Genomic DNA, 22154 nt, shown 5'->3' with positions numbered 1-22154 from the left:
CCGCCGATGCTGCCAGACCTGCTGAGTTTTTCCAGGTAATTCTGTTTTTGTTACTGAATTAATAGCTATTTATCATATGATCCAGACTGGGAATGTACAATTAAAAGTAAAGCGAACACAGCCTTCAGAAGTTTAGAACTAATATTACAACCAGAGCAAAATTCACCCAGTCTCCTTAATGGCTATGCAACCTGAAATTCCTGTGCCCATTCACTTGTGCATTTTGGCTGTGCTGCAGATTCAAACCTATGTTATTTCTTTCATCCTTGTTTCTTCACTTTGTCCCTCTCAGTATTGAACTTGCATCCCCCTGTCCCCTCACCCCACCAGCACCACCATCAATCCCCACCCAACTCATTACTACTACTCTGTCTTCCTGATATCCCCTCACTGCCCAAAACCATCTCCAGCCCAATAATCTCTTCCCTTTCACCTTTCTCCAACTCTTCATGTGATTCTGTTCTCTTGTAGGGTGAAAGGGGTGCTGGATCTTTGGTGGTCTTAAGCCGCTTAGACCCCACACTCTGAAATCTTAACGTGTCACTCCATTTCTCCACCTCCTTCTGCTCCTCTAATACTCTCCATAAAACTCACCTCTTTGACCAAGTTTTTGGTCACTCCTCCGTACGTAGAATTTGATATAAAGTACAATATGTCCAAACAATTGGTGTTTACCCTCCATGCAAGCAGTATTCATAAACCATGTACCTCCCTGATCCCTAATCCATTTATCCCCTTTTCTTCCAACCATGTATGTAACCTATTCTTAAAAGTTGACTTAAAAGTTCTCCAATTATTAACATTTAATACCACCCTCTATAAAAAGGAATTGCTTCCACTCTGTCCTAAATGTGTTGCTTATAATTTGCTCCCCTTCATGCCCGATCCCTCAACCAGTGCATCCCTCTGTCCCAACCCTTATAATTTTAAATATCTCTATCAAATCACCTTGTAATCTTATAAAGTAATCAGCTTTGTTCATACTTGTATTTCCTTATACAAGGCAGCATCCCAGTGCTTTCTTCATTGGCTCAGCAACTCTTTATTGTTATGCCTTGGCTTGGTTTTCTGTTTAAAATGCTGTATAGATGCAATAAAACGATTTACTATAGCAATGGTCAGATGGTTATTAACAGATATATGGAGAAAAGAATTGTGGTTTCCAGTTTCTGTTCACTTAGTGGAAATAATCAATTGTCAGATATTGACTTTAGTGCAATTAACTGCAGTGATCCTTTTACCATCCCATATTGTTAATGGTAGTATTTTCCAGTTGCTAATAGGTTGTTCTTGAAGACTACATTGTGTACCTTTGGCATTTTGTTTAAACACCACCCATTTCATGAATGTTTTGCATTTTAATTGTCCAACAAGTAACAAAAAATTAAACATGTCAACTTTTCAATTATTCTACCCTTTTGTTGAGGATTTTTCGTGTTTATTATACCTTTTACAAAAAAAGAATTTCAATATCTACCCCGCCCCCCGCAATCCCTTAATGATTTCAGTCAGGATGTTAGCAGCCCTGCAGTACCTTAACCAACTAATTTTTCACCTTTGAACCATATAGCAGGTTACAGGACAGTGGGAGCCTGACTGGATATTCACACATGAATGTTTTTCAAGGACAGTTGGAATGAGAACTTTATTCCTGTTGCTAGTGTAAGGTTGCAATTGTGCCACCTGTATGTCTGTCCTGACAGAGAATCAGTTAATTCAGCTATTGTGAATTTTGACCTATCTAGTCTCAATGACTCAGTAACAATACCAGGTGTCTACTGAAAGATTGAGAGATATAACTAATGGGTTCACATGGTAGTTCTTTCATGTTTGGTTATATTTTTATTTGCTTATCTTTTACAATATTCTCCTTTGCCTTTTTTTGTAGTTAAACAAACAAGGTCTCTATATTATGCAAAAACAAAACTCTGTGAATGAGAAAAATCTGAAATAAACACAGAAAATACTGGAAGTACTCAGCAGGTCTGGCAGCATCTGTAGAGAGAAAAACCAAGTCAATGTTTCGGATTGATGACCTTTCACCAGAACATTTGTTTTATGCTCAGTTGTATCAGATCTGCTTGGTTTGATATCGAATCTAGCAAACATTACCGTAGATCACAGTGTATAAATCAAAATGCTTCCACAAACAGGGGTCGACTTATTTGCCAAATATAAAATGTGAACTGCCAGTGTTGGTGTGGATGGTCACCCATTTCAAAATGTGAGAAAGAACATAACACCAGTGGCATGTTTAATTGAATTAATTGATTCTACAAGGATACCTTAGACCACAATCAAAACATTTTAAAAACTGTCAAATTCATTGTCTTTGGCATCTGACACGAAGAGTTCATCGAATTCATTCCAAGCCATTTTGGCTATGGCATTGTCGTAAGGGTTCCACTCTGGATCAGATGTGGCACCTGTGGTTTCAGAATCATCCCTCTGAAACAAATCATCCTCCTATCCATCCATTGAATTGGATAATCTGCATTTTTTGAATAATGTGATGACAGATTGTGCATTAATAACAACTCATGATCTGATGACAAAACCACACGCATCAAGTAAAGACAGTGGCATGGTGTTAATGTCACTGGACCAGTAATCCAGAGGCCCAGGCTAATGCTTCGGGGACATGGGGTCAAATCCCAATACAGGAGCTGGTGGAATTTAAATTCAATTAATAAATCTGGAATTGAAGTCTAGTCTCAATAATGGTGACCATGAAACTATCATCGATTGTCGCCTGCTTCACTAATGTCCTTTAGGGAAGGAAACCTACTGGCCTACATGTGCCTCCAGTCCCACAGCAGCATGGTTGACTCTGAACTGCCTTCTGAAATTGCCTAGCAAACTACTCAGTTCAAGGCAATTAGGAATGGGCAACAAATGTTGGCCTTGCCAGCAACACCCACACCCCATGAAAAGAAAATCAAGTGGGGCAGCATGCACATTTCCACTCTCTCCATCAACCATCCAGCTACGGCGCAAACATGATCCTTGAGTGAGTTGTTGAGGCACACATCCAAAGGTTAAACTACAGACCTTAGACCTCCTCGTATAACTGCAAATTTGTCTGTTATTTTCTCAAAGGCACCTCTTGATCTCATTGGTTATTTGGGACCTGAACATGTCCCATTTGTTGCACAGGCCACCGGGACACCTGTTCCCTCATATTATCGATCCATAACCTCACTCCATCCTCATCCGTCCAACCATTGTCATGGACATGCACAAAAGTTCCTGCAGGGAACTTCATTTTTGGCATGGTTTATTACATTTGAAAATTACTATTGGCTTTAATTTTGTTCCGTCAGCCGTGCACCATGAACCTTGAGCATATCAAAGTTCATGGATGTTTCATCCATATTGCTGATGTGACATCATGGGTAGTCATGTTTTTGCAGCTGTCTGATGATGAATCACTGGAAACTGGTAATCTTGACAGCGGGTCTTTTGGTATCTCTGTTTTGGTTACCTACCAAAACACTAGACATTTTAATTCCATAAAGTGGCTACATCAACTAGCTGGCTCTCTGAAATCTGGTGATGATATAACCTTTCTGACAATTTTCAAGGACCTGTTTCCATACACGCTTCTCAAGATCAGACCAGTGACCGGTCTCTGTTCTGATGGCGTATTTGGTTTTGGTTGTCTTCTTCATTGCTTCTTCTTTAATTCTTGCACCAGTTTTTCATTAACACCGAATTCCCTCGCTGCAACACAGTTATTTATTCGAGTTAGCAAATGTTAGAACACTTTAACTTGAAACCAGCTTCATACTTAATCATTTTTGCTGGGGGACCCATTTCGGTTTGTTGTTCGCCATGCACAGTCTGCTCTGTGTAGGCACGTCTTAAACTCCCGTGCATCTTCTTGATAATAAGGCCTGTATCGCCTACTTGATCCCATGCGCAGACTTAGAAGGTGAGTAAAACAGGTGAAAAATTGAGGCTGACTCCTCATGCGAGTTTCTTAGCATGAAAGGTGGGTCCATTCTGCTGAGTATTGGCTTAAACATGATTTTTGGCGCAAAAAAATGGGGTCGTCTTATATACTCAGTCGACTTATCCACTGCGATCTACGATAAATGTTTTGAGTGCCTGTTTGTTGAGAGAAAGTTGCCTAGGGCTATTGGACCAGGAAATCAGCCTTGGAACCGAACATATGAACATTGAGGCCTGTTAAACAGAGCACTGTTACTGTCGTAGCTATGTTATTTCCCTCACTGCTCTCCCCCTGCCTTCAATATAGTCTATAACTAATCTAGAGGAGAGTGTTTTCTATTGCTTAACTGTATGGGACTGACCTCTGCAACTCTGCTATACTCCAGCTTTACACACATACGACAGATGTACACAGAATCTGACAGATTGGAAGAGTGTAAATATCCCCTTAGGAATGCTGTTTCTTCGGAGGTCGAAGCATTTACCACTTAGCGCTGTTAGTTACAAACTGCAGCTACAGCTGCAAGCATCAGCCTGCCAGTTCAGCTTTCAAGTGACAGTGATGGATAGTAATGGTTTCTAAGACTAGCAGGGAGACTGGATTCAATGTGATACTGTATTGCATTTCCGTTATTATTACATTCTGCCCTGACAACAAATATAGAATTAACAGGGTTGTGGCTTTTAAATATTGATACAGAACTCACCACTTACAGAACAATACTCTCAGCGGTGCATTTTACATGTCGTAACTAATACAATAAATGCCTGCAATTGTTCATTTTGTTTTCGGCATGTTTATGTGTCCTGACAGCATGGGTATGTAGTTTGTTGACTCTTTCAACTCCCTACACCATGCAGTGTTGGCACAGGGGATTACAGGCTGTCCTGCAGGCGGGAGGGAACATCGAAAGACTGATCACTCTAGGCTGCTGAATCGAGGGCAGTAATGTTTCTAAGAGTAGGCTCAGCCCAGCCCCGGAAGTCAGCCAGAATGTTAGAATGTGTATGCAGAGAGGAATAATAAAAGGCTACTGTAGGAAATATACGGCTAATTTCCTTGGTCCTCACAAGCCTTTTATGTTACCACAGAGCAGGTTTTTTTGGAGGTGTGCTAGAGTGTCGCAGGCTCACTCCCTAACCAATTTTTTCAAACTTTTCTCTGCCTTCAAAGGGAAAAGGGCCTTGTGCAGCGTCCACAGGCTCTGACTGAGGGAGCTCTTTGGCAACACCTCGCTATGTACAAAACACAAGAACAATTACGTACAGTAGAGCATATGGACTTTGTATGTGCTATCACGCTTATGATTCTGAAAACTTACCGTACTGATATGCCCAGTAAAAATATTCTAGGCCTTGGAAATAAATCCCCATTTTCAACTTGGGTGTTGTCTGATGTGTGATTTCCCTAATCTGTTTCATTTTCCACACCTTGCCAATCTTCTCGCCTTCTCTCCAGGCATTGACTTCCTATTCGAGTATGATTCCACAGGTGAATGATAACAACTGGTAGTTTGCCCAAGTTCACATTATTCGCGGTTGATTCTTGACAACATCAAAAGTGTGCATTTATATGACACCTTAAACATAGAAAAACATCCCAGGGCTTTCACTGAGGCATGAGGAATAAAGACATCAAGCCAAAGGAGGAGGGATTAGGAGAATGAGCAAAAGCTTCTTCAAAGAAGTGAAATAAAGACAGGTGGTGGAAAGGCAAAGATCTTTAGAGAGAGAATTCCAGGGAATGGGATCTAAGTGGCTGAAGGCATGGCTACCAGTAGTGGGCTAATTGTCGTGTCATTTCCCAGTAGTCCGATCGAGAGTTGCATTGGTGAATGCTATAGGGGACATTGCTTCTCTGATGGCTTCATGGATAAAGGTACTATCAATATCAAAATAAATCATACAATCAGGCCCTAAATTTAATCCACAGACTGATCTATGTGATCTCAACCAGCACAGCAATAGGCACGTGACAATGTTTTTGTGCTAATAGGGGGGAAAATGAACCATGATTTTCCATCCTGATGACTCGGAAATGGGCAGTATCGTTACTGAGTGAGTACACGATCTGTCTGGTGGCCATCCTTTCCTTCTCAGTTGAATAGCCTGTCTAGAGCTTGGGAGATGTCTATATTCAATATGAAGGACAGTCATCTGGGTAAGGTAGGACAATAGTTCACATGAAACCATAGCTCTGTATAAGTCTGCCCTTCAGGCAAAGAGTGGAGAGCTTGGAGAGAAGTAAATATGTTCCTTAAATTGTAGAAAACAGAATGGACTTGTTGTCATTCAAGATACCTGATTTTACTAGAAGGTAATAAAACTAGAGCTGAAGGCATTTTCTGAGAGTGTAGTTCGAATACATTAGGAAAATAAAATGAAGATAAAGAATCTAAAAGTGAAAACAGAATTAATCAATAAATTATCTTTATTTTAGGGCAGAAACTTTCCCCCGTTGGGGGGGTTGTGCGGGGGCAGGCGGGAGCGAGCGCGAACCCGATCGGCGCCTTCGATCGGGTGTGCGCCGCCATTTTACGTGGGCGGGCCAGTTAAGGCCCACACAGCATGACGCACACCCGGAAGCGCTGAGCGCTCCGTGCCTCGGAGATTATTTTATTTTAAGTTTTGAAAAATGGAATAAAGGTTAAAAAAAATTTTCATTGTCACATGAGCTGGGACATGTCCATTAATTTTTTCAAAAAGTTTTATGTAATTAATAAATCCTTCATGAAACCTCATCCCGCCCGTAGATGAGGTTTCACGAAAAATCCGCCTGGACTCTTCGCCTGACCGCCAACCTTAAGGTTGGATGGGCAGCATTCTTAACAACTTTAATTACTTTGTTAATGGCCTTAATAGGCCTTTGACAGTTCGGCGGGCTCCGCACTGACAATCTAAATGATGCGTGGTGACGTTGAGACACCCGGTTGACATCACCACATGTCATTTTACGCGTCGGAGAGCAGGCCCCACCCTCACTCGCCAATGGGAAAATTCTTCCCCTAGTTTCCCGTGAGAGTTGGGGGCTGTTCCATTTCCTCATTGCTATTATTTCACCAATAAACACTGCTGTATTTACTGTTACTGAAACCCTATATGTGCTAAAGCCCTTTTAATTAAATCTATAATAGATTAAGAAATTACATTTTACTAGGTTTGGTTTCCGCTTTCCTTTCTTTCCCCTATCCTGATGTGTTTTACTTTCTCTTTTTCAGGGATTGCAGTGTGTAACATCCCAGCAGCAGCCGTGGAGGAGACAGCTGATTCAACCCTCTGTCACATTCTTAACTTATACCGGCGAAACACCTGGCTATACCAGGCACTGCGCGAGGGAACCCGAGTACAGAGTGTTGAGCAGATCCGAGAGGTGGCGTCAGGAGCAGCCAGAATCCGAGGGGAGACTCTAGGACTCATCGGTTTTGGTAAGCGCTGTGTGTGATAGGCTGAAATGAACATGAAGTTAAGGCTGCTTTCTGTCTCGGCTATTGACACACATTAATAACTTTAAAATCTTTATCATAATACAGAGTAAGCATGTAAAAATCATAACTGAGGGCAAAATTTCCCGGTCGGCGAGCGGGGGTGGGACCTGCCAAACTGTCAAAGGCCTATTAAGACCTGTTAATGACCTAATTGAGATCGTTGTTTGGGCTGCCCGTCCAACCCTATGGCTGGCGGGCAGGCCAGGAGCCCAGGCGGGCTTCTGATAAAACATGAAATCTCATCCACGGGCGGGCTGAGGTTTCTAAAAATGTTTATTAAGCTTTAACATTCAAGTAATTAACATGTCCCAGCTCATGTGACAGTGTCACGTGAGGGGACATGTCAATAATTTTTTTCTTCTCCGTTCAGCACTGTTTTTAAAGTTGAAGTGATCTCCCTAAGGCAGCATTTTGCCTCAGGAAGATCTGTGGGCTCTTTCGCACATGCATGAAAGAGTGCACACACCTGCTCAGGGAATCCCCTCCGTCCCCCGCCTGCACAGGGAGCGCACAGCGCTTCAGGCCAGACATCACTACGTGGGCCTTAATTGGCCCCCCCACGTGAATGGCGGCGCGCAACCCGACTGGGGGCGCCGATTGGAAACCCACCCACCTGCAAACACGCCCGTACAAACCTCCCCCCCCAACCCCCGACAGGCAGAAAATTCTACCCTGAGAGTTCATTTGCTTTTCATTAAAATTATGGAAATGGAGATATCATTTAATCACTTTCAAAGCCTTAATCTGGATAGTTGTATATAAATTCAGTGGTAATGTTTTTACTTGAAGTACATTGTCCAAGTACACTCCTGCTTCTCCTCCAAAGAATTAAAAGTGACTTAACATTTCAGTGTCGCTTCTGGCCCTGGCTCGCGATCCCAATGGGTTTGGCCTGACATGGAGGCCATAAGAGGTTAATATTGTAGTCAGGTTCCAAAGACGTCACTGGAACTCAATATGTGTATTTAAACAAAGAACCCACTGACTTTGGGCATGTGTCCTTGGCACTTGAAACTTAAAATTGTAGTCAGCAGCATTAGGGCAGGCCAGAAGGTAATTCTGCGACTCCATTTTAAATGTTTACTGGCAGTCTGTTCGCAACTTTGGTGTCACATTTGATCCCAAGAAGAGTTTCTGACCTCACATTTGCACTGTCACCAGGATCACCTATTTTCACCTTAAGTAACATTGTTCAACTTAACCCCACATCTCAAATCATCTGTTGTTGAAAACCTCACCCATGCCTTTGTTTCCGCTAAACTTGACTATTCCAGTGCACACTTGGCTACATTCTACACTTTGTAAACTTGAAGTCATCGAAAGCTCTACTGCCCATGCCTTAAGTCGCATTAGGCCCTGTTCCCTTATCACCCGCTGTGCCCCTTGACCTACACAGGCTCCTGGTCAAGTGACATCTTGATTTTAAAATTCTCAAGCTTGTTTTCAAATTCCTCCGTGGCCTTGCCCCTCCCTATCTCTTTAATCTCCTCTAATCGCTCAATCCTCCAAGATACCTGTGCTCCTCCAATTCTGGCCTCTTGCTGTGCATTCCTAATTATAATTACTCCACCATTGATGGCCTATCTCCCAAGCTCTGAAATTCCCTCCCAGCACCTCTCTGCCTCTTACCTTACTTTCCTCCTTTAAGATGCTACTTAAACATACCTCTTTGACCAAGCTTTCGTCTGACCTAATATCTGACCTCCTAATAGCTCCTTGTTTAGTAATGCTCCTGTGATGCATCTTGAAAGGCTTTATTACCTTAAAGGTGCTATATGAATATAATATAAGCTTTTGTTGTTGCCCAACTTGCATCAGTTGATGAAGGGGTTAAAACATACCTGAGTTTATCAACAGGAATTCCCAGCCCCTCACCTGCTCTTGTACCCACAGTATTTATATGGCTGATCCAATTAAGTTTCTGGTCAATGGCAACGCCCAGGATGGTGGTAGTAGGGGGATTAGCGATGGTAATGCCATTAAATGTCAAGGGAAGATGGTTAGATTCTCTGTTGTTGGAGATGGTCATTGCCTGGCACTTGAGTGATGCGAATGTTAATGGCCATTTATCAGCCCAAACCTGAATGTTGTTAGCATGTTCAGGACTGCAATAGCTGATTTGTTAGTGGGTTGGCTTTAGCACTAATTTCAAAAATATTTTAAAACCAATTTTGCTAAGAATGAAGATCAAAATTCAACATTAATACTCACATTCTAAAAATCTATTTTACATCTGCTGCAGAAAATGTTTCTACTGATTGAAAGCATTGATAGTTCTGTACTCATAGAATCGCAAAAAGTAAATGTTGTGGATTTATTTTACTCTTTAAACTGTTCTGTTTAGTGGATTGAGGTTTAACGTAGTCTAAAGTTTGGGGTTTGTTGCCAATGTGGGGAAGTGGAGAGTAAAGAAGAATGATTTAAAGTCATTTGGCTTCAGCTTGTCACCCTCAAGGGCAGAAAGTCCAGCTACCAGGGCCCAATCTACACTGAATCATAACTGGGGAAAAATAGTTCTCATTGGCAGCACTACTGAGGATATCATGGAGTGTAGTCCCTGAGTTTCGGTCCATTAATTCAAATGGGTGGAAAATTTATGTCTGCATACCTATAATTTCCTGATTGAAATATTACCTATTTTTGACTCCTACTCCAGCTTTGTACCTGTATTTTTGATTTGCACCAAATATAAACCATATACAGTGTACCATATTAAGCTTCATTTTCTTCCTGCCTGGGTGCCAATTTGATTGTATCCCAAACAAACAAATCATCCAAAAGCGTTTTGCTCAAAATATATAGTTGCTTATAGGTCTCTAATGTTTGTCAGCAACTTCAAGGTTTTGTGTAATTAAAATATGATGGATTGGTATGAAGTTTGCATTTTATCAAGTGCTGCCCAGTCGTTCTTTATTCAGGAGAGAATTTTCTCTGAATAAAGAATGACCTAGGCAGCACTTGGTAAATGCAAACTTCATACCAATCCATCATGTTGGGCAGGAGCGGGTGTGGGGGAGCATGCAGCCGATCACTGCCTGCGATTGGCTGGGTGCCGCCATTTTGCGTGGGCAGGCTAATTAAGGCCCGCCCAGCGTGACATGAACCTGGAAGCACTGAGCCCTCCCTGTGTGGGCAGGGGGAAGAGGGAGAGTCAGGGCCTGTGCTCTTTCGCGCATGTGTGCTAAAGAGCACAGATACTTCCCTGAGGCATGGAGCTGCCTCAGTGAGATTAGTGTGATTTAAAAAAATTTTAATAAAGAAAAATTAAAAGACATGTCCCCTCATGTGACAGCATCACATGAGCTGGGACATGTCAATGAACTTTAATGAAAAAATTTATTTAATTTATAAACCTTTCATGAAACCCCATCCCACCCATGGATGAGGTTTCATAATAAATGCGAAGGCCGGCTGGGCTCTTCACTTGCCCAACAACCTTAAGGTTGAACGGGCAGCTCAATTAATTACTTTAGTTAGTTTTTAAATGACCTTAAGAGGCCTTTGACAGTTTGGTGGGTGCAAAGCCGACTCCGCTGCGTGCCCGCCAAGCTGAGGATCAGAATGACGCGCGTCGACGAACGGGGTCCGCCCCCGCTCACCAACCTGAAGATTCTGCCCTCAGATTCAACAAAGCAGAAAATAATGCATTGATCACTCAGGTGTTTTTGAGAGCCTAGCCAAATAATTTTTTCTGCCTTCTTCGGAAAGGTGTACAGGAAGTTCATTTCCTTGAGTTCCTAAGGAACACAAAATGGTTTGTGTAGCTGCTTCTGATAACAAACTTTAGTTATATAAATATACATGAGTACAATGTAGCAAAAATCAGAAGCAAAAGATTGCCTAGATTGGCTTCCTCATCTCAAAACAGGAAAGGAAGCTAAGTAATTCTGGTTCAGTAGTTCTGTTTGGTGAAATTATCTGAATTTATCACAATGGTAAGTGAGCTTTCAGCTTATCTACAATTAAAGGAAAACATGAGGGAGCTGTCATTTGAACCATTACTTTTCCCTTTTAATGTCTTCTGGTAGTTCTTTTTTTACTGAATAGTCAATAGTATTTCATTTCTACTTGGAAAAAATTTATTTCCTCTTGACTGTTCCAGTGCCCTTGTTGTTTCTTGGCTTCTTTCAATTACTAGAGCTGGAAGAGAGATTGCACAGAACTGTATAATCTCCTTCATAGTAGGACCTCAGTGCCATTTAGTGGATTGGCCAGTAAGACACTGGTCAAAGGACAAAAACTACAGTTATTTTCCATCAGTATTTTTTCAGCAAGAGATATTCCGAAAAGCTGTGAATTGACAACACATCACACATTTTGCTTACTCAGCTCTAATGTTGACTGTGAATTTATGTTGCACTGAGTTGGGGTTTTTTTGTCCAATTATATTCTTGGGAAGTGCCTTGGGACAATTTGCAATGTAAAGGTGCTACATAAATGTAGGTTATTGTTCCCTCTAATTTTTTTAACTTATGTGAAGCCTGTTTATTATACTGCATGCTCATTTTTAAGATTGCTGTACACATGGGTATCTTAAAGAGAACATTGGTTGAATGCAATGCATTTGTCTGTTGCCTGTGCAGTACATTCTGAATTGCTGTGTTGCTGTTATAAAGTGCCTGACCAAATCATTATATTCTAGGTTCAGTGCTCATTTAGATTGAATGAAAAGGCCAGTAAAATATCAGTGTACCAATTCCATTTTGTAGTTTTCTCTGCCATCCGCTGCTAAAAATGTATCGTTTTGGTCATCCCTGACCACAAAATGATGATTAGGAGTTCTGTGGAATAACAGTCTAGCAATATTACAGATTAGAATTTTGCTGACTAATCATTTTGATAATTAATTATATTGATAATCCCACCAGTATTCCAACTTTGAGTGAAGGTTAACAGTTCTGAAACACTGCAAATAGATATATGTTGTGTATATCTATTGCCCGTTAATCGTAGATATGAATGACTAAAATATGTTTATAACACCAACCATGGTGTTGCTAATCGCTTGCCGACTTTATCCAGGGAGAGCTAAGCTGTACAAACCTCAAAGACCCTAAAATCAAACTCCTATCTGTTCTGAGTTATCTGATCTCAGGCAGTTCAGCGTTAGGGATGTTTCAATTGGCTTCAGCACTTACTTTAAGGAACATAGGAACAGGAGTAGGCCTTTTAGCTCCTCTAGCCTTTCCGGCCATTCAGTGAAATTATTGCATATCTGCAGCATAACTCCATATACCAGCCTTTGCCCCATATACATCAGCCTGGAAAGTAGCAAATATTAACCCCTCTTTTCAAGAAGAAGGGAAGGCAGGAAACTATAGGCCAGTTAGCTTGATGCCTGTCATGGGGAAGGTGTTAGAATCAATCATTATGGAGATTATAGCTGGGCACTTAGAGAAACTCAAGGTAATCTGGAAGAGTCAGCATGGTTTTGTGAAAGGGAAATCATGTTTAACCAATTTATTACAGTTCTTTGAATGAGTAATATGTGCTGCAGATAAAGGCGAACCTGTAGATTTGCTGTACTTGGATTTCCAGAGGCATTTGATAATGTGCCACATCAAATGTTATTTCGGAAAATGAAAGCTCCTGCTGTAGGGCGTAACATATTAGTGTGGGGAGAAGATTGGCTGGTTGGCAGAAAACAGAGAGTATGCATAAATGAGCCTTTTTCTGATTGGCAGGATGTGACGAGTGGAATCGCACAGGGGTCTGTGCTGGAGCCTCAACTTTTTACAATTTATATCAATGACTTAGATGAGCGGAGCAGGAAAGAAGGGCCCTAGATTAATTGATTTAAAAGGCTTAATTTAAAGGGATAAGTTATAGCAGGGTAGCTCAAAAGCGAGGTGTGCTCTTCATGCTCCATGTGAGAAGCCAGGAACGTTTCCTATGCCCGGGACCAGCATGTGTGCAGGAAATGTCCAGCTGCAGCTCTTGGAAGCTCGGGTTTCAGAGCTGGAACGGCGGCTGGGGACACTGTGGAGCAACCATGAGTCTGAGAGCACCGTGGATAGCACGTTTAGAGAGGTGGTCACAAAACAGCTGAAAGGACTTGAGGAAGGAAGGGAATGGATGACCACCAGGCAGTCCAAGAGAAACAGGCAGGTAGTTCAGGAGTCCCCTGGGGTCCCGCTTGCAAATCAGTATTCCATTTTGGAGGCTGATGAGGGTGCTGGTTCCTCCAGGAAGTGCAGACAGAGCCAAGCTTCTGGCACCGCCAGCAGCCTGTCTGTACAGGAGGGGAGGAAGAGCAATCGTAATAGGGGGTTCTAAAGTTAGGGGAACAGATAGGCGCTGTTATGGTCGTCAACATGACTCCAGGATGGTGTGTTGCCTCCCTGGTGCCAGGGTCCGGGATGTCACTGAACGGCTGCAGGGCATCCTGAAGGGAGAGGGTGATAAGGCAGAGGTCATGGTACATGTTGATACCAATGACAAAGGTAGAAAGAGGGATGAGGTCTTACATCAAGAATTCAGGGAGTTAGGCAGTAGACTGAAAAGCAGGACCTCTCTGGCTGTAATCTCTGGATTACTCCCAGTGCCACGTGCTAGCGAGCACAGAAATAGGAGAAAAGCGCAGATGAATACGTGGCTTAAGAGGTGATGCAGGAGGGAGGGTTTTAGATTCCTGGACCACTGGAACCGTTTCTAGGGAAGGTGGGACCTGTACAAGCGGGATGGTCTTACGGTCTCTGAACCAGAGCGGGACTAACATCCTTGCGGGCGGGTTTGCTGGTGTAGTTGCGAGGAGTTTAAACTAATTTGGCAAGGGGAGGGGACACAAAATGTTAGCAGAATAGGGACATATCATAATACAGTAAAACAATTAAGTCAGAGGGAGTACAGCTACATTAAGTTTCAAGGGAGTAAGGCAAGGTTGGATGGCCTCTACTTTAATGCCAGGAGTATTGCAGGTAAAACGGATGAGTTAAGGGTGAGGATTGACACATGGAATTGTGATATAGTAGCCATCACAGAGACGTGGTTGAAGGAAGGGCAGGATTGGCAGCTCAACATTCCGGGATATAGAATCTTCAGGTGAGATAGGGGAAGGGGGTAAAAGAGGAGGAGGCATTGCATTATTAGTTAAGGAGTCAGTTACTGCAATAAGGAGAGATGATACCTTGGAGGGGGCATCGAATGAAGCTTTGTGGGTAGAGCTAAGGAATAAAAAAGGGGCAGCCACATTGTTAGGTGTTTATTATAGACCCCCAGATAGTCAGCGGGAAATTGAGGAGTTAATATGTACACAATTTGCGGAGGTGTGTAAAAACAATCACAATAGGATAATTATATTAGGTGATTTCGACTTTCCCAACATTAATTGGGATAGACATAGTGTTAAGGGCTTAGATGGAGTGGATTTCTTAAAATATGTACATGAGAACTTTTTAGGTCAATATGTAGAAGGTCCAACAAGGGACGGTGCAGTGCTGGACCTAATTCTGAGGAATGAAGCTGGACAGGTGGCTGTAGTGGTGGTGGGGGAGCATTTTAGTGATAGCGACTACAACATGGTACAATTTAAGCTTGTTATGGACAAAGAAATAGACAAGTTGCGAAAACATGTTTTGGATTGGGGAGAGTGGATTTTAGTAAAATAAGGCAGGATCTGACCAAGGTAGACTGGGAACAGCTACTTGTGGGGAAATCTACAGAAGAGCAGTGGGGGACGTTAAAAAAGGAAATGGGGAGGGTACAGGCAGAACATGGTTCTCTGGGCTTGTTACTCACCCTAGATGGTGATAGGAAGGAGTAACAAGCCCAGAGAACAATGGATGACCAGAGATATTCCAGATACGATGAGAAGGAAAAGAGCAGGTATAAGGGAAGCAAATCAGCGGAGGCATTAGTGGAGTACAGAAAGTGCAGGGTGGAGCTTAAGAAAGCAATTAGGAGAGCAAAGATGGGATATATGAGAGCTTTGGCTGGTAAAAGTAGGGAAAATCCCAAGACATTCTATAAGTATATCAATGGGAAGAGGATAACCAGGGAAAGAGTAGGGCCCATTAGGGACCAAGGGGGCAAACTATGGGTGGAGCCAGAGGACATCGGTAGAGTGTTGAACGAATACTTCACATCTGTCTTCATCCAAGAGAATGAGGATGAAGGTATGGAACTCGAGGAGAGAGACTGCGAGATTCTTGAGCAAATTGATACAGAGAGTGACAAGGTATTGGAGGTGTTGGCAGGCTTAAAAGTGGACAAGTCTCCAGGTCCGGATAATTTGTATCCCAGACTGTTGAGGGAGGCAAGGGAGATCGCAGGGGTTCTGACCCAAATTTTTAATTCCTCTCTGGCCACGGGGGAGGTACCAGAGGACTGGAGAACAGCTAATGTGGTTCCACTGTTTAAGAAGGGTTGTAGAGATAAGCCAGGGAACTACAGACCAGTGAGTCTCACATCACTGGGTAGGGAAACTATTGGAGAAAGTTCTGAAGGAGAGAACCTATCTCCACTTGGAGAGTCAAGGTTTGATCAGGGATCATCAGCATGACTTTGTCAGAGGGAGGTCATGCCTCACAAATTTGATTGAATTTTTTGAGGCGGTGACCAGGAATGTAGATGAGGATAGTCGAGTTGATGTAGTTTATATGGATTTCAGCAAAGCCTTTGAGAAGGTCCCACATGGGAGACTTATAAAGAAGGCAAATGCACATGGGATACAGGGTAATTTGATAAGGTGGATTTAAAATTGGCTTAGTTGTAGGAGACAGAAGGCTGCATTAATGACTGGAAGCCCGTATCCAGTGGCGTACCACAGGGATCTGTGCTGGGTCCCCTATTATTCGTCATTTATGTAAACAATGAGGTTGAGTGTCTTGGGCTACAGGAAGATATAGACAGGATGGTCAAATGGGCAGATAAGTGGTTCATGGAATTTAACCCTGAAAAGTGAGAGGTGATACACATTGGGAGAAGTAATTTGGCAAGGAAGTATTCAATGAACGGCATGACACCAGGAAGTTCTGAGGAACAAAGGACCTTGGCATGTGTGTCCATAGATCCTTGAAGGTGGAGGGGCATGTTAGTGGGGTGGTGAATAAGGCTTATGGGACACTTGCCTTTATCAATTGAGGCATAGATTACAAAAGTAGAGAGGTCATGTTGGAGTTGTATAGAACCTTGATGAGGCCACAGCTGGAGTACTGTGTGCAGTTCTGGTCGCCACGTTATAAGAAGGATGTGATTGCACTGCAGGGGGTGCAAAGGAGATTCACCGGGATGTTTCCTGGGATGAGACATTTAAGTTATGAAGAATGGTTGAATAGACTTGGGTTGTTTTCATTGGAGCAGAGAAGACTGAGGGTCGACCGGATCGAGGTGTACAAGATTATGAGGTGCATGGACAGGGTGGATAGGGAGCAGCCATTCCCCTTAGTTGAAGGGTCAGTCACAAGGGGACACAAGTTCAAGGTGAGGGGCAGGAGGTTTAGGGGGGATGTGAGGAAAAACTTTTTTACCCGGAAGGTGGTGACAGCCTGGAAGGCGCTGCCTGGGAGGGTCGTGGAGGCGGGTTGCCTCACATCCTTTAAAAAGTACCTGGATGAGCACGTCATAACATTCAAGGTTATGGGCCAAGTGCTGGTAAATGGGATTAGGTAGGTAGGTCAGGTGTTTCTCATGTGCCAGTGCAGACTATGGACCAAAGGGCCTCTTCTGCACTCTGAGATTCTGAGTGAAGGCATGTTAGCTTAATTCGTAGGTGACACAAAGATAAGTAGGAAAGTGTGTTGTGAAGAGAAAATAAGGAGGTTGCAGGTGGATATAGATAGGTTGTTGAGTGAGTAGGCAAAAATCTGTCAGGCGGAGTATAATGTAGGAAAATGTGAAGTTATTCACTTTGGCAGGAAGAATAAAAAAGCAGAGTATTACTTAAACAGAAAATGGCTGCAGAATTCCGAGGTGCAGAGGGACCTAGGTGTTCTAGTGCATGAGCGACAAGAAGTTAGTGTGCAGGTGCAGCGAAGTTAGTGTGCAGATGCCGCAAGTAATTAAGAAGGCTAATGTAATTTTATCCTTTATTATGGAGGACTTGAACATAAAAAAGTAAGGATGTTTTGCTTCAGTTATACAGGGCATTGGTGAGACTACATCTCAAATATTGTGTGCAGTTTTGGTCTCCTTATTTAAGGAAGGATGTAAATGTGTTGGAGGCAGTTCAGAAGAGGTTTACTAGATTGATACCTGGAATGACTGTGTTGTCTTATGAGGAAAGGTTAGACAGGCTGGGTGTTTGGATGAGTGAGGGAAGATTTGATTGAAGTATATAAGACCCTGAATGGTATTGACAAGGTGGACTTAGAAAGGATGTTTCCTCTTGTAGGTGAATCCAAAACTAGGGGACACTTTTAAAATTAGGGTTGCCCTTTTAGGACAGAGATGAGGAGAATTTTTTTCTCTGAGGGTTGTGCCACTTTGGAGCTCTCTGTCTCAGAAGGCAGTGGATGCTGGGTCATTGAATATTTTTAAGACAGAGGTAGGTCGATTCTTGTTAGGCAAGGGAATCAGTGGTTAATGGAGATAGATGGGAATGTGGAATTCAAAACACAAACAGATCAGCCATGATCTTATTGAATGGCGAAGCAGGCTCAAGGGGCTGAATAGCCTACTCCTCTTACTTCATATGCTCATACCCCTTGATACCTTTGATTAACAAAAATCTTTCAATCTCAGTTTTAAAATCAACAACTGAACGAGCAACAATTGCCATTTGTGGAAGAGAGTTTCAAACCTACCACCCTTTCCATGTAGCAGTGTAGAAAGATCTGGTTTTAATTTTTAGACTATGCCCACTAGTCCTAGACTACCCACACAGCTGAAATAATTTCTCTCTATAAGCCCTATCTATTCCTCTTAAGATCTTGGAAAACTTGATTAAATCACCCCTCAACCATCTAAATTCCAGGGAATATAACCCCAGTTTGTGTAATCTTTCCTCATAATTTAACCCATGGAGACTAGGTATTGTTCTGGAAAACCCATGTTTCACTCTCTCTAAGTCAAGTATGTTCTTTTTAAGGTGTAGCGCCCAGAATTGCTCACGGTCATCCAGGTATGGTCAAACCAGGGTTTTGTATGGCTGAAGCATGACTTCTACTTCTCTAGGTAAAATGGCCAGTATTCCATTAGCCTTTTCAATTATTTTCCTTCTCTGCTCGTGACATTTTAATGAGCTAGGTTCCTAGACCCACAAGTCTCTTTGGCTCTCCTATTTCCGCCATTCAGAAAGTACCCTGTTCCATCCTTTTTAGAATCAAAGTGAATGAACTCATATTTGCCTCCCTGAGAATCCACTTGCCACAGTTTTGCCCATTCTCTTAATTGATCAATATCTCATAATAATGTTGTTTTCTTTCGCACAGCTTACAATGCTGCCTCTCTTTGTGTCATCAACAAACTTGAATATGAGGTTTTCTATCCCATCATCTTAAGCCATTAATAAATATGACGAATAATTGACGCCCCAACACAGATCCTTGAAAGACACCATTAGTCAGTTACATTCTGTCAGTTGGACATTATCCCATTGTCTCTTGCTGCTCAGCCAATTTCCTAGCCAGGACAGTAATTTGCCTTAGTTCCATGGAATTCAACTTTAGCTAACAATCTCCTGAGGGATGTTATCAAATGTCTTCTTGAAGTCCATTTAAATAACATCCAGAGACATTCCCCTTCCACTACTATAGTCATCTGTTCAAAAAATTCAATCAGGTTTTACCAATCCCTTAAGAATTTGTTCTGGCTCTCTCTGATAAGCTGAAAATCCCAGCTGTATTGGCTGTTTTGGGTCTCGCTCTTTCAAGAATGACGTCGATCTTGGTCATATTATGATCAGGATTAGATAAATGTTCACACATTGTTAGCCTGTTAGCTACTTATTAAATGGCCTGCCCCTTTGTTTGGCTCTAGGACATGATAGCAGGAATTTTGTTCTCAGGGTGGGGCTCCTGCTGACAGGCCCAGGCAGGGGGAGGGTGTGGGGCAACTCCATTTTGGTGCTCTGTAAGGCCGAGGGCCACATTTTATAGGCAGCAGACAACTAATTGTTTTCTGCTGGGGCTTTCATCCCTATTAAAGACTGCAGTCCACTCCCAGGAGGTGATGGCCAGTTGGAGGGCCGACAGCTCGGCAATGCCAAGGGAGTGCTGGCTGCTGCTAGGGCTACACCTGGAAAAAGAGAACCCCATGGAATGTGGCACCCTCTCAACCAGGTAAGTAGGGTCTGGGTATGGTGGGGCCAGTCAGGCAGGCCCTGGCAAGGGTGGTGGCGGGGGTTGGTGAGGGCAGGCAGCGCCATGTCTGCGTGGGCAGCAATTGCTACTAGGGGACTGTTGGCCCCCAAGCCCGTTGGGAGGCTGGACGGACTTACCTGGCAGTTTTCCCGAGTGGCAGAGGGCCCACCCACTGCTGGTAAAATGCCAGCGGCACCAGGAAGTGGCCCTTAATGTTTCTCTTGGCAGTAGGGCCATCCATCACATTCCTTGCTACTGGCAAGATGACCTGGCAGTGGGGAAGATAATGGGCATTCCATTCCTACTCCCACCTTCCCTTGCCATTTCACAGGCCCTCCCCCCTCCTCCCAGACCACCCCAGTGGGCTGGTAAAATTCAGAAAATTTTCCAGGATACACTGAAGAAATTCACTTTCTTTCTGACATGTGCTGGTCTATTTATTCCAATCGATATGAAAGTTATAATCCCTTATTAAAACCAGCTACATGCGAGGAGGTAAATGTCAGTCAAGTTTCCTGATCCTGTTTGATGTACAAGTCTATACACGTCAGATGAAGATCATGTAGAACTCTGTTGTGACGATCAGCAAGGTCAAATTGCCTGCCATCATTTGCTGAATGGGTTCATATATGGTCATCATGGTACTGAAAAATAATTGGCTTACATTAAATCTATTTCACAGCGAAGAGTCACCATCTTCAGGAGAAGAGGAGGATTAAAATCACATGTAGCAATAATTACAGTGGCCAGTCTGGAGTACCAGCCTCCACTTAAACTCTAAAACCCTGGATTTTGTGATCAATGTTACTTGAATGCTGGTAGTGCAATGTTACAGATCACTCAGTAAGTCCAAATTACTGTGGCAACATGCACTTTTACATGCATGTTGTCATAGAGTCTGCAACTTTCTTTCTATCACATGGTTGACCAGGAATCTCTCCCACTCTTAACGCCTGCCTTTGGCATGTTGGAAGGATTTGCAGGTTGATCATCAACTTGCCTTGCCGAACTATGAATGCACCTTCTTTGACTATCAAGTCCTGAGGTGGGACTTGAACCTAGAGCTCCTGGCTCAGAGACAGGGACGCTACCCACTGCGCAACAAGACCTCCTGCAATGCTCATTCAAATCCCATTTGAAGTGAACAGGTTACCACTGGCATTAAGGAAAAACTACACTGCAATGTCTTTTAAAAAGTTGCGAAGTAAATTATGTAGTTTTCCATTTTCAAAAATGTTAAATTGCACATTTAAGCACTTGTCACTCTAAGAAAACCTATAAATAGCTGATGCTAAAACAAAGTTTATATTTAGACTGTATAGTTTTGTAAGGAAACACGTACAAGTCTTTAAACGGTAGTTGGTAGCTGGGTCACTGGGATATTGAGTAGAATGACATTGTGTCTAATGACCTAGTGATTACACTGCAGCTGTTCTTCTTTATCAGAAACTCTTCATTAAATATGAGTCAGGGCCCTCAGCTCTAACCGTGACAGTTGTCCTAGTCATGCCCAATTTAAAAATCCATTTAACCAGAAACTACCATGACAACAAGTTACAAATGATATTATTGTCAACAACTTCTTTTGTGAAATTGGCAAAATATTCTTGTGAGGCAAGATAAAATGTTGTCAGTACCGACCTATTTGTTGGGAATATGATGCAAGTAATGGATTGAAACCTTTTAGTGCATCGTTCATCCCTATCCCCTGTTATGAAGTGGTCACACCTAAATTATAATCTTAAAATGTGACCTTGAAATGCTGGCATTAAATGGGCAATGTCTCTTGAGGCTTATGGTGACTCAAATTAAGACTTAGCATTGGATTTTGAGGTTTTGTATTGTAACATGAAAGCACAGTGCAGGATTGCAGCTGTAAGATGATAGCTGTGGGCCAGAGCGGCAAACCAGGTCACCTGAATGCCAGCTACATTTGAAATGTTTTATATTTTCAAAGGTTTGTCTTTGTACATTATGTACATGACTCAGACCAGAAGGATGTGCACTGCAGCTTATAGAGCTATATTCTTTGGCTAAATTCATGCCTTTCATTGTTAGGTGAAAAAGCTGAGTTGCAGTATGATAAAATTCTTATACTTTCATTTAATGTTTAATGAACCAAGCATAACTGCCTGTAGATGAACATTCTGTCCAGCAACTATTGAGAAGCGTCCTACCTTATAATCTTTTCATCTTAAAATTATTTTATTTTCAAATATTGATTTAGCAAAAGATATAGTGGGCTAAATTGGATAGCCTCCAAAAGAAAAGGTATGGGTTTTGTGATGAGATATTAACCCACGCCTATTGGATATAATATAGAAATCATGCCAACTTCTTGCTCTCCGCTCAGTACAATGACTTCAGCATGCAACGAGAACAAATCAGTTTTCTCATTGGCTGCACCTATCAGCAGGGGGCCCTAAATCGTAACTTGCTAACATTGCTCAAAGCTAGCCTGCAACTCTTAAGAGGA

At 42.5% G+C, this 22154-nt stretch overlaps 1 protein-coding gene across 11 annotated transcripts in view; it reads left to right on the top strand.

Annotated features, from left to right (window-relative positions):
* LOC121290130 (C-terminal-binding protein 2) overlaps positions 1-22154 on the top strand; it is a 321857-nt gene that overhangs the window by 267205 nt on the left and 32498 nt on the right. For all 11 annotated transcript variants that reach the window (XM_041210341.1, XM_041210336.1, XM_041210337.1 and 8 more), the window contains one exon: positions 7173-7379. In XM_041210341.1, coding sequence (XP_041066275.1) covers positions 7173-7379 — 207 coding nt within the window. The remainder of the gene's footprint in view (positions 1-7172; positions 7380-22154) is intronic.

The sequence above is a fragment of the Carcharodon carcharias genome, chromosome 17 (genome assembly GCF_017639515.1).
Source record: "Carcharodon carcharias isolate sCarCar2 chromosome 17, sCarCar2.pri, whole genome shotgun sequence".
Taxonomy (NCBI): domain Eukaryota; kingdom Metazoa; phylum Chordata; class Chondrichthyes; order Lamniformes; family Lamnidae; genus Carcharodon; species Carcharodon carcharias.
This window is presented reverse-complemented; position numbering and strand designations above follow the sequence as displayed.